General features: G+C 40.8%; 1 protein-coding gene and 1 pseudogene across 5 annotated transcripts in view; one reads left to right on the top strand and one right to left on the bottom strand.

Annotated features, from left to right (window-relative positions):
• Window positions 1-1,187, top strand: part of LOC105814848 — a 4,021-nt pseudogene extending 2,834 nt beyond the window's left edge.
• Window positions 1-6,729, bottom strand: part of ZFP2 (ZFP2 zinc finger protein) — a 33,791-nt gene extending 27,062 nt beyond the window's left edge. For 3 of the 5 annotated variants that reach the window (XM_012649972.1, XM_012649973.1, XM_012649975.1), the window contains exon 1: window positions 4,124-4,203. In XM_012649972.1, coding sequence (XP_012505426.1) covers window positions 4,124-4,156 — 33 coding nt within the window. In that variant the 5' untranslated portion in view covers window positions 4,157-4,203. Of the gene's footprint in view, window positions 1-4,123; window positions 4,221-6,084 lie in introns of those variants that run through there. The other 2 variants (XM_012649974.1, XM_012649976.1) reach the window with 2 other exon arrangements.
• Window positions 6,730-11,823: the final 5,094 nt, after the last annotated feature.

Here is an 11,823-nt window from a genome sequence, read left to right as displayed (position 1 = left end):
GATATTGGCAACTCATGGCAAAGGAATACTATGCACGTTATGTAAAAGGCCTCTTTTATACATAAATAACCCAATATAAAAATGGGCAAAGGATGTATATAGGTATTTTAAAAAGCTGAAAGAATATACACATAGTTGTTTTTGAGGGTTGGAGTCCTGGAATTATATCTCATAGCCTTTAAATTTTTAAAAAAGGATTTCTGGTCACCTTTGGTTCCACTGTGGCCAGTTTGTGCATCCACTGCCCTGGCCCTGCCTTGTTCCAGGTACTTTTTTTCTAAAGGAAAGCTGCTTCCGCATATGTTTCAAGAATGGCTCTTGCTATCTTCATAAAATGGGGCAGACAGGAATATTCAGTGACCACCCTTTCAGAACAGGAAACTGTGTTACATCTCAGCTCCTCAACACCCTTACAGGAGTGCTGCCATAATGCCAAAAGTTACCTGGACTCGAAGTTCAAGGAGGATGTCTTAGATCCCCCCCTTACAATGATGATGTTGTCAATGACTTTGATATTGAAAATGAAGTAAGTGAAGTAGAAAATAGGGAAGAAAATCTACTGAAAATTTCTCGCAGAGTAAAAGAGTACAAAGCAGAAATTTCAAATCATCCCAGGGAAGGGAAAAAGCTATTGGTAGTAGATATTGATTATACATTATTTGACTGCAGGTCTTGTAAAGAGACTGGGGTAGACTCAATGTGGCCATGTCTTCATGAATTCCTAACATCTGCATATGAGGACTACGACATTCTTATCTGGTCTGCAACAAATATGAAGCGGATTGAAGCTGAAATGAAAGAGCTGGGAGTGAGCACAAATGCAAATTATAAGATTACTTTCATGTTGGACAGTGCTACTGCAATAAGCACATATTGCAAGGAGAGGATTAATAGACATAAAACCTCTTAGTGTTATATGGCGAAGGTTTTTGGAGTTTTGTAGCAAAAAACCCACCATTATTTTTGATGATATGGGAAGAAATTTTCTAATGAACCCACAGATTGGACTAAAGATAAAGCCTTTTATCTTCACACCTAAATCGAGATAAAGTCAAAGCACTTTTAAAATTAACTCAGTACCTAAAGGCATAGCAAAATTAGATGACTTTTTGGAGCTAAATCACAAATATTGGGAAAGGTATCTCTCAAAGAAGGACAGTAGTACAAGTTATACTGGCAGTTATTGAAGATACTTGAGATCCATAACTTCTTCCCTTTATGCTAGAGATAATTATGATGGTATTGGACACTGAAGCAAATACCAGATTGCTTATACTTGGCCTTCCATGTTTTTGTAAATTTAGTTTTATATTGTTTGAAGATCATAGCAATATTCCCCTATATAAATATTCTGTTACTAGCGAAAAATATTTTCTCTAGTATTGAATGCTAAGGTATTTTTTCCACATACACACAAAAAAAGTGGAGAAAAATGTAGACTCAACAATGTCATTTTGTGACTTTGGAACAAGTCTTGTGTTTTTGTCTCATTATTTTATTGTCTGACTAAATCTAAGACCAAACTCATGTAGCAACTAGTGTTTTTCCCTTTAAAACCAAAAAAAAAAAAAAGTTTTTAAATAAAGAACTTAGTCTGTTATGCTTAAAATTACCAAGACTTTTTTATTCCTTTGTCACAGACACAATTTCTCTTTTGTACTTTACTAGTTATATCTGAGCTGTATTAATTTGGTCTGTATGTGTTTAAGTGTTTTTAAGTAAAACTGTAAAACATCAGTCCTGATATAGCTATGTCCTAGCATTAGAAACAGAGAACATAAGACTGAAGAATAAAATTAAGGAACAAGAGTTGTCTACTTTTGGTGGCTAAGGAGAAGCTCGTCTGCCTAAACTATTGTCATAAAAGCAATTAGAGGCAATACATTTTAAAATAGGACATATCACAGATTCAAACTTAAAATTAGCATGAACAAAAAGTTTTTGTTCTGTTTCAGCTATATCTTGTCTAAGTGCTAACACTGTGTTTCAGAGAAAATATCTAGCCATAAGATTAAAAAAATATATTTGCAATGATTAAGCCTGCAGATATGTAATGTGACCACTGTTTTGCATTTACAGTATTGCTTTATATAGTTCTTGTGTTTGAAAGGAAATTGACCCTTTTAAAGAAACATGGTATATATTGTTCTTATGGGACTAATTACAGTGGTCTAAATAATAAATATCTTTTCTTAAAACATACATTTTTAAAAAGGCCATAAGATATGATTAGACAATATACCTAATATTTATATTCAGAAAAATATGATAAAATTTAAAGGCAAATAAAAGTCATACTTGGGCAATTCATGTCACATCACTGGCCAGTAAAGGAAAAATAAAACTATGAAAAAAGATGAGAAAGGAAAATGGCTTTCATGTTGCATTGATATGTGCCAAATCTATTACTATACTTCATAATTCCATTCAATTTACAGCTTATAATAACATCTATTTAACAATTACGTTTTATTTCTCGACATTTTAGTCACTCATTTCCCATTATCTGCTGTACAGCTCCAAGTGATCAATCAGTAATTCAGAGAAGCAGCAGCAAAAGTGAAGAAATGTCTGTCGCTGACTGACACCAAGAGTCTAGGATAATGCCCATCAGGGACTGGTTAAATAAATTAGGTTGTACCCACATAAGGGAAGAAAATAGCCCTTGATGTACTGATAGAGTCAGGCCTCCAAGATATATCGTGAAATGCAAAAAACTAAAAATATAATACAAGGTACAGAATCCTGAGTAAACTGGTTTCTTTGGTAAATAAACAAGTAACCCTAATAAACAAGAGAACCCAAATACAAAATCTTATGAAAAGAGAAAACACCTTAAGTCCTTCAACACTGCAGAAAACGAGGTTAAGTAAACTTAACCTTAAAAAACCAGAACCTAGGGCCAAGTCCCTGGATTTCTCATTTTCTTTTTCGGAGAAGCCTGGAATCCTCCCTACTGTCCCAGCTCCCTGATTTCCTCTATCTGATAGATACGGCTTTTCCTAGAAAAGCTCTGATAGTACCAACTCCCTTATCAAAATTCCTCAGACTGATCTCCTCCTCCTCTACCCTCATGGCCACCACCCCATACAAACTCTTCCTTCCTGGCACTTGGCCCCAACCTGTCTGATTCCCTCTACTCCAGCCAAGCATGTCTCACTAACAGTTATAGCTACATTTGCCCCCCCTCTAGAATTCTAAATACCAAGCCCTTCATTGGGATAATACTAGGAGTGCCTACTACTTACTGAACACTTTCAACACTGCAAGAACCATGGCAGGCACTTTTTACTTACATTATTTTATTTGAGCTTCCAACAAAACTATGAAGTAGGTATTATTAAATGAAACAAACATGTGAAATTCTTTTTTTTTTTTTTTTTGTGATAGGATCTTGCTATGTTGCCCAGGCTGGTCTTGATCTCCTGGGCTTGAGTGATCCTCCTGCCTTAGCCTCCCAAGTAGCTGGGATTATAGACATGAGCCACTGCATTCAGCCCTGAAATTCTTAACAATGCTAAGTATACAGAAGACACCCAGTTGATGTTGTAAGCACGAGGAACTGATGCTCACGGAAGTCAAGCCACTTGCCCAAGACAATGCAGCTACTAAATGGTGGAGTCAGGATTTAAACTTGGGACACTGTCTCCATTATAGTAAATCTCTTCCAGTTATCCCTTCCCAGCCCTTGAGATGTGTGACATTCCCTGCTTCTCCTGATTGCCACCCTGATCACCCTCTTCCCTCAGTCTTGGAGCACTGATAATCTGGGAACCTAACCACACCTGTTCTTACTATATTCCTGTGCAATCATCGTCACTGTATCTGAACAGATGTGTCCTCTTTTATGATCCCTTAGAGTCCATAGGCCCTACCAGCACTAGGACCAGCTCTCATATAGTTTTTGTTCCTTTTCTGACCCTGGAATCACACCAAGAACTCAGCAGGTCAGGGTATCTAGCTGACTGAATAAACGGTAGCTGGGAACTGAGGTGAGGGACACCGAGGAAAGCTTTGTGAAGAATATCCAACATTCTAGTACCTCAATAACCTGTCCTCTGCAGTGAAGCCCACACACAGCACAGGAGTAAGACACAGGTTTGAGAGAGGAAAATGAGCTCACCTGAGCTCCCAATGGCAGAGGCCCAGCAGCCATTGTCTTCTCCTTCCTTCCTGTGGGGTCCTTTCTAGGGGAGAGGCAGAATCCAGAGGAAGCAGAGCTGAAGGAAGGAAAGAGGCCGTGAGAAACAAGACTCCTGCAACGGTGAAAAATAAACTAAAAAAGACATGCATGGCATCTACATAAAGAAAACCACAATTTTTACTTATTAAGTGTATTTATTAAGCTTATTTAAAGATGAACAGAGAGACATGCCATATTCTTAGATAAGATGTCTCAATATTCTAAGGTATCACTTTTCTTTTAAAAGAGACAGGGTCTTGCTCTGTCCCCCAGGCTGGAGTGAGTGCAATGGCATGATCAAGGCTCACTGCAGCCAGGAACTCCTGGGCTGAAGTGATTCTTTTGCCTCAGCCTCCCTAGTAGCTGGGACTACAGGCACATGCCACCACGCCTGGCTAATTTTTTTTATTTTTTTATTTTTTGTAGAGATGGGGTCTTGTTATGTTGCCTAGGCTGGTCTCAAACTCTTGGCCTCAAACAACCCTTCCGCCTTGGCCTCCCAAAGTGCTAGGATTATAGGCATGAACTATCACCAAGTTACACCTAAGTAAGAATTCTTTAAAGTTAGTTATGGAAAAAATTTATTAAAGTTAATGTGTCCTCCAGTAGCCAGGGATTTTTTTTTTAAGAATACTGATGAGAGAGAACTTGCCCACCAAAATTTATAAAGCTACATTCATTAGAACGAAATATTACTGTGTAGGCAGAACCACTTATTCACCAGATATATTGTTGACTATCTACTGTGTCTCAGGCACCATTCCAATGGGTGAGGGTAAATACAGCTGTAAATCAGATCAAACTGCCCTCACAGATGTTACAGCCCAACAGGGAAAAGGATAGATGGCACAAACTAAAATTCTACCAACATAAATGGTTCAAGAGAAAATTTACATATGACAATTCAGGATATAAAAAATGACACTTCATATCAGTGAAAAAAGGATGAATTATTCGATAACTTGTAACAAAGGCTTACCATTTGGAAAAGAATAAAAATTTACACATAAAGTACTAGGAGAAACTACACATGAACATTTTTATGATCTCATGGAACAGAAGCCCTCCTAACAATGATGTCAAAGACCCAAACATGAAGATAAAGTTTTCATGTCTGACCATATGAACATGTAACATTTCTGAATGATCAGGAAACACATTTGTGTACCAGATACAAAATTAAAAAACAAAATGCAAGCTGCATGAAGATATTCACAGTGTTCAAAATGCAAATTTAAACAACCCTATCATTTGCATCTCTCAGAAAAGTTCAAGACAATACTAACACTCCAGAGCTGGTGTGGGATGTGATCAACCTGGCACTCCTACACTGCAAGCGTCTATATCAACTGCTACTTTTCTGGAGGGAGTAAGGCAGGAGGTATCAAAAGCCTTGCTGTACCCTTGACCTAGAAATTTCACTTTAAGAGATTTATAGAATCAGACAAGAATGCAAAGATGCATATAGCCAGATAACTTATATTGTTGATAACAGTGAAAATAAAAACCCGAGAGTACACAAGGGGATTAAATTATGGCACAGCCATACTTTCCCCCACTCATTAAAATGACATAGCTGTTTTTAAAACTTGGTATAAGTAGATGGTTTCCACATATTAAATTTTTTTAAAAGTTTATTTTCTATCTTCCTTTGATGGTGGTCACACCGCTAAAAATTATGGAGCCTAAGATTTGTGCAATTCAAATACCTTACCAAGTGCATTTCATGACTCAATTTTAAAAGGTAAATGGAGAAAAGGATACTGCTATTCATATTTCTGTTAAAAAAGTACTTCTATGTTTATACACCTATACACGCCGACATGCAGACTTTGAATGATTTTGCTTATGAGTTTTCTAGTTGCCCTATACTGAACTTTTAAATGAAAGAAATTGCTTACACAAAAAATTTTCCTCAAGTAGAAATCTGCACGGGGCTGGCCTCCCCATTCTTGCGGAGAGACGGGTCAGGCGTAGCCCACGCCAGCGTCGCGTGGAATCGGAAACCAGAAGGCGGGGCCGAGACGCGGATATACAGAGGGCAGGGAGACCGCCGACTCGGGTCCCGCATCCCCCGAGACCTCCGAGGGGCAGGTTCCCTCCACGCTGGCGGCATGTCCCGGGACTGGGATGCGCGGTGCCGGGGCAAAGCCCACGGGGAGGAACCCAGGGTCCGAGCGACTCCCAGGGCCTTCGGCCCCTCACGGACCCCTCGGGCCCGGGGCCGCCGCCCCAAGTCCCCGTCCCTCGCTGCTCCGGGCGGTGACTCGCCCTCGGCGCCCTCTGGGGCAGCTGGAAGAACCGCGTCGGGGGACAGTCTCAGCTCTCGGTGTTCTCACCGCGGCCTGGCTCCCGGGGCTGACAAGGGGTGCACCTGGAGCTCGGTGGCCCGGGCCCCGCAGGGGCAGAGGCCGGCCCTACCCCTCAGGCCGAAGGGGCCTCACCACGCAGTCCTGGGCTGCTCCTGCGGGGGCCTCCGAGACCCACAACCGTGAGTCTCCGCCGTGGGCTCCGCACTCACCCTCTTCGGCGGGAGCGGGAGCCGCCCGCGGCGGACGCTGCTGGGCGCCTGCAGCCCAGGACGCCGGACTACATTTCCCAGAAGGGCGCGGGGCGGGCGCGGAGTGCGCAGGCGCGGGGCGCGGGCGGGCGAGGCTGTTCTCGCGGCAAGTTGACGGTGGCTGCTGGTTTCGGGGTTGCGGGGCTGGACGCCGACCCGCGCAGCTACGTTACGCCGGCTGGCTTCAAGAAGCTCTTCTTTAGAGCTCGTCGGCGTCCACCCCATGGGGAGGGAGAGGGGTGACGGCCTTGGCTAAGCCTCACTTTCCTCCTCATAAATAAGGGGAACCCAGAGGACCCCTTGCAATGAGGAGATACGTGGCGGGCCCTCCTTTTATGGTAGATATGCCCCCTGTCCCCTATGTCAGGGTCAGGCTGTGCTCTGCGTGCATCGGAATTATCACTGTAGAATGTGGACAAAATCTCCATCAATTAAACGTGTGGCCTGTGTTCTGGTAATATCAATTGCCACTTCAGAACTTGAAGTACAAATCAGTATGGTAGCTTAGATTGTAGTATTTGCTTTTCTAAAAATAGCTAATAATTTCCTCTGCCTTTTCCTTTTGCTGTGTCAAAGACACTCTCTTTAGCCAAATTCTATAGGGTCCTGGAGCCCTCTTTTGGCTAGGCCTAGTCCTGGGCCTGCGAAGCCCAGTTTTAGTAAAAATACTAAGTCTCCTACTCTTGATATCGGATCAAATTTCTCATTCACCATCCTGGATGTATTAAGTGCTTGGCCTGCCTTTAGCAAGAATCCTCCTACCCTTGATGTCTGCTCTTGGTAATTTTCTACCCACTGAACCACTCCTCTGCTTGCTGGCTATAACTCCCCAGCTGTCTTGCTGTATTGAAAGTTGAGCTCAGTTTTGCTGAAACTGCTCTTGCCTATTGCAACAGTGCCAAATAAAATCTGTCTTTACTACCTTTGCCATCTTTACTTTAGCTACCCGTTATATTGTCGTGCTAATACAAGACTGAAATAGTTCAGAAAACAACATAGCACTTATATATAACTCAATTAAGTTTCTGTTGTGAAAGAGGAGGAAATATCATATTCCTGACTGAAACAGGGATTTTTCTGTGACAGAATGGGGACAGAAAGGAATATGCATAGAAATAAAATCCTCAATCCTCCAAATCTTCATGTCCATAACAACATGTTATTTTTTCCATCTGAAGATCATCTATATTCCAACATACTACATTAAAATGTTAGACACTTACACTAAGAAATATGCTTGCAACTGGCTGGATTAAAATAACTCAGTATTTACTTTAAAATGAATGTAAACAAATATAAAAGTATCTAAAAATAAAATATCACTCACTAAAATAACATATAGATAAAAAGGTGAAATGCTGGCATTCTGATAGCTTTGAATGGATAGCTTTGAAAAGTTTACAAGTCTTCTCTAAGTCTACTCTTATTAAATTGCTTTAGTTGATGTGATTTCAACATAATTCACTAAGGAGGAAAAGCATTCAATACAAACTGCCTGAGTATCTCTAGATGTTATATTTAGCAAAGACTTCATAAACATATTCAAAAATTAAAGGAAGTGTGTTTATAGTATTTGAGAAAACTGATGCTAGTGATTTAATGAACAAAGAATCTCATTAGAGAGGTAAAAAATAGATAAAAGAACCAAATGACAACCTGGGAGCTGAAAAATACAATATTTGAAATGAAAATTGAGTAGATTTGAGATGGCAGAAGAAAGAATCAGTGAACTTGAAGAAAAATCAACAGAAATTACTCAACCTGAAGAACATATGGAGAAAAAGAGACTGAAAAAAAAAAACAGAGGCTCAGAGATCATGGTAACATCAAATGTACCAACAAATGCATAAAGGGAATAATAGAAGAAGAGGGAGATAAAAGGGCAGGAAAATATAGTTGAAGAAATACAGGCCAAAAATTTCTCATATTTGAAAAACATTAATCCATAGATCCAGAAACTCAAAAAACAAAACAAAGCCCACAAAAAAACCAAGCAAGATAAACAAACAAAAAAAAGATATGCACCTAAAAACATCCTAAGCAAACTATTTAAAGAACAAGCCAAGAAAAAAAATCTTGAAAGAAGTGAGAAAAGTATTCTATCACATAAAGAAGATAAAAATGATTAACAGCTGATTTCTCATAAAAAATAATGAAGGTTGGGGTGCATTGGGATGACAGATTCAGAGAGGTTCACAGAAAAATTGTCAAGGATAGATTCTATACCCAGAAAAACCCTTAAAAAAAAAAAAAAGCAAAACAGACATTACCAGATAAAGATTGAGGAAATAAGATTGTGTAAAACAGTAGTACCATCTACTGAAAATAGAAGATGGTGGTAAAGGAGAAACAGAAGAGTCTCTGTAGATATGATAAAAACAGAAAAATATCAAAAGGCAGGTTTAAGTTCAACTTCATCAAATATGAAATGCCAAATAAAAGTATATTATTTAAACATATCATGGTTGCTTCTGGAAAAAAGAAAAGAGGATGGAGAGGACGGTCCTTGTTTCTTGGTTTGCTTAAGCTAGCAATATGGATGAAAGTACAAGTCAAGCTGCTTTAGCAAGAAGACCCCAAAGTACAGAGGCTTACATGGGATAGGTGTAAGCTCCTGCTGTTTGATAAGGTCCGAAGAGAAGCAACTTGGCTTGGAAGGGCATCTCTGTGACCCTCAAAATGTGGCTTCCTTCTCTGGGACTGAGGCAGCTGTTCTAGTTCTTGTCTTCCTAGCCCACAGGAAGGGAGAATGGGTCAGGCGAGCACACGTGCCTACCTGACAGGAACAGGCCCCGAGGGCCGGCAGCCATTGGCTAGAATGTGGGCACGTGGCCCAGAACTGCGAGGAGGCTGTGAAGCGTGGGGGCAGCTGCTGGCCATGTGCTCAGTTGAAACCCTGGAGTTCTGCTGTTGAAGAAGGTGAGAAGTGATGCAAATACTCAGTCAGCAGTCTCTGCCAACCTTTGTAGAATTATTTGATTCTTTCAACTAAGTGCATGTGCAACTTCAGTACAAATGAAAACTAAATATAAGGCATAGTCCTTAAAGATCATCTTTTGAACAATTGAGTAAGTGATCAAAACTTAGACACAAGGGTCCTGAGGCAGAACGCAGCCATACCCAGAAGAGACTGTGCTGATGGAGTGGAGCCCAGAGGAGCCACACCTGTTTGGTGCTATACCATGGGTTCCTGTGTATCAGGATGCTTGCAGAGTGCCTCTGTGTGGGTATGCTACACGTGCTGCAAGGAAGCACGGACACCTGCAAGCCCATAATGCTAGAGTAGATGGTTCCAAATGAGTGTGTGAAGCAGACTCTGAGATGGAGGTTAGTGTGTGGGAGGTTTACTGGGGAGGTCTTGGGAACAACACCTGTGGGCAAGGGGAAGGAGGCGGGATTGAGCCGGGGAGAAGGCGGGAGCTCTGAGCCAGGATGGACCTTCAGAGGTGGGGTGGCAAGGGAACCAGACCATTATATCCCAGGATTGATCAGTCTTTGGATGTGAACTGCCCCAGCAACTGCAACCTTGGGCTATAACCTTCTATGAGGTAGCCGTGTTCAGCCTGGGGAGTTCCTTGAGAGAGCCGGTGAGTGAGGACGGCTTCTAGTAGAACTCCCAGCAGCTCAGAAACAAGATTTCCATTCCTGAGGCGATGCATCGCAGAAGCTACTCTACATGGATCCAAGTAGCTACCTCCAGGCCACCAGGAAATCAATCATTTGAATTTGGATATCAGCAGTGGCGGCTCTTATATTTCTCTGCAGGAGAATGCAATGGTGGTGATCTCATTAGGACAATAGAGGGGCTGGGAGGTGCTAGAGGATTTGAATGGAAGCTGCATGTATGTAGCAAGCATGTTGTTTAACCTAGGCTGTATTTTTACTCATTGTGACTTCAGGACAGTTGTTGGGGATTAAAGGGAGACAGACCTAAAATATGGGCAAACCAGGTAATAACTACATTATACTTTACTTTCATCTATGCCATAGTGAGATGAGTCAGCATTTGTTGGTTAACATGTAAAGAATCCTAATCCGCAATTTAGATTGGTCCAGAATGGACCAAGACAAGGGTTTCCAACAGTCTTATCTCCATCTGCCCCAGAGGGCTTATTAGTTATCACAGGGGACATTAGAAGTATGTTTTTGTTGGAGAAATGAATGATGTTAGGGCATGTGGTTGGCTGAAAAGACTTCCACTAGCACTTTCTTCCTCGATCTGGCAAACCCAGCAGCTGAGCACATTTGGAGTGATGCTCTGTGGACAGAATTTGTACTTGTGGTCCCCACCTAATGGAGGGCAGCCTATGTCATCTCTGTCACCCATCCTGATGTTAAAATTTTGTTGTGACCACAACAAAGTGATTATTTCCTGCAAGGTGCTTGTCAAAGTACCTAAAAAGACAGGAGAATTGGGGAAAGAGGTCGCATGACTGTTTTTTTGCTTACCTGCTAATAAACGTTTGTCTGTTTGTGGTAGAATTTGATCTGAGAGTTCTATGGTTTTGGCTCTTACATTTAGGTTCATTTAAGTCCACTTTGACTTAACTTTTGCATATGGTGGGAGGTAAGGATCTAACTTTATTCCCTTGAGTAAGGCTATCAAGTTGTCCTAAGACCATTTGATCATCCTCATTGAATGGTTTTGGCACTTTTGTTGAAATAAATTGACCATAGATGTATAGGTTTATTTCTGGACTCTCAATTATAATCTATTCATCTATATGTTTATCCTTGCACCAGTTGTACACTGTCCTGATTACTATAGATTTGAACTAAGTTTTGAAATCAAGAAGTGTGAGTCCTCCAGCTTTGTTCTCCTTTTTCGGTATTATTTTGGCTATTCTTGGTCCCTTTCATTTCCATATGAATTTTAAGATCAGTGTTGTCAACTTCTATAAAGGAGCCAACTGAGATTCTAATAGAGCTCTCTGTATCAATTTGGGAAATTATTGCTATCTTAACAGTATGAAGTTTTCTGGTCCATGGGCATAACATGGCTTTCCAATTATTTAAATCTGCTTTAAATTCCTTTAATAATATTTTATAGTTTTCAGAGTATAAGTTTTGAACTTCTTTT

Source organism: Propithecus coquereli, unplaced genomic scaffold, assembly GCF_000956105.1.
Source record: "Propithecus coquereli isolate 6110/MARCELLA unplaced genomic scaffold, Pcoq_1.0 Scaffold308, whole genome shotgun sequence".
NCBI classification, from domain to species: domain Eukaryota; kingdom Metazoa; phylum Chordata; class Mammalia; order Primates; family Indriidae; genus Propithecus; species Propithecus coquereli.
This window is presented reverse-complemented; position numbering and strand designations above follow the sequence as displayed.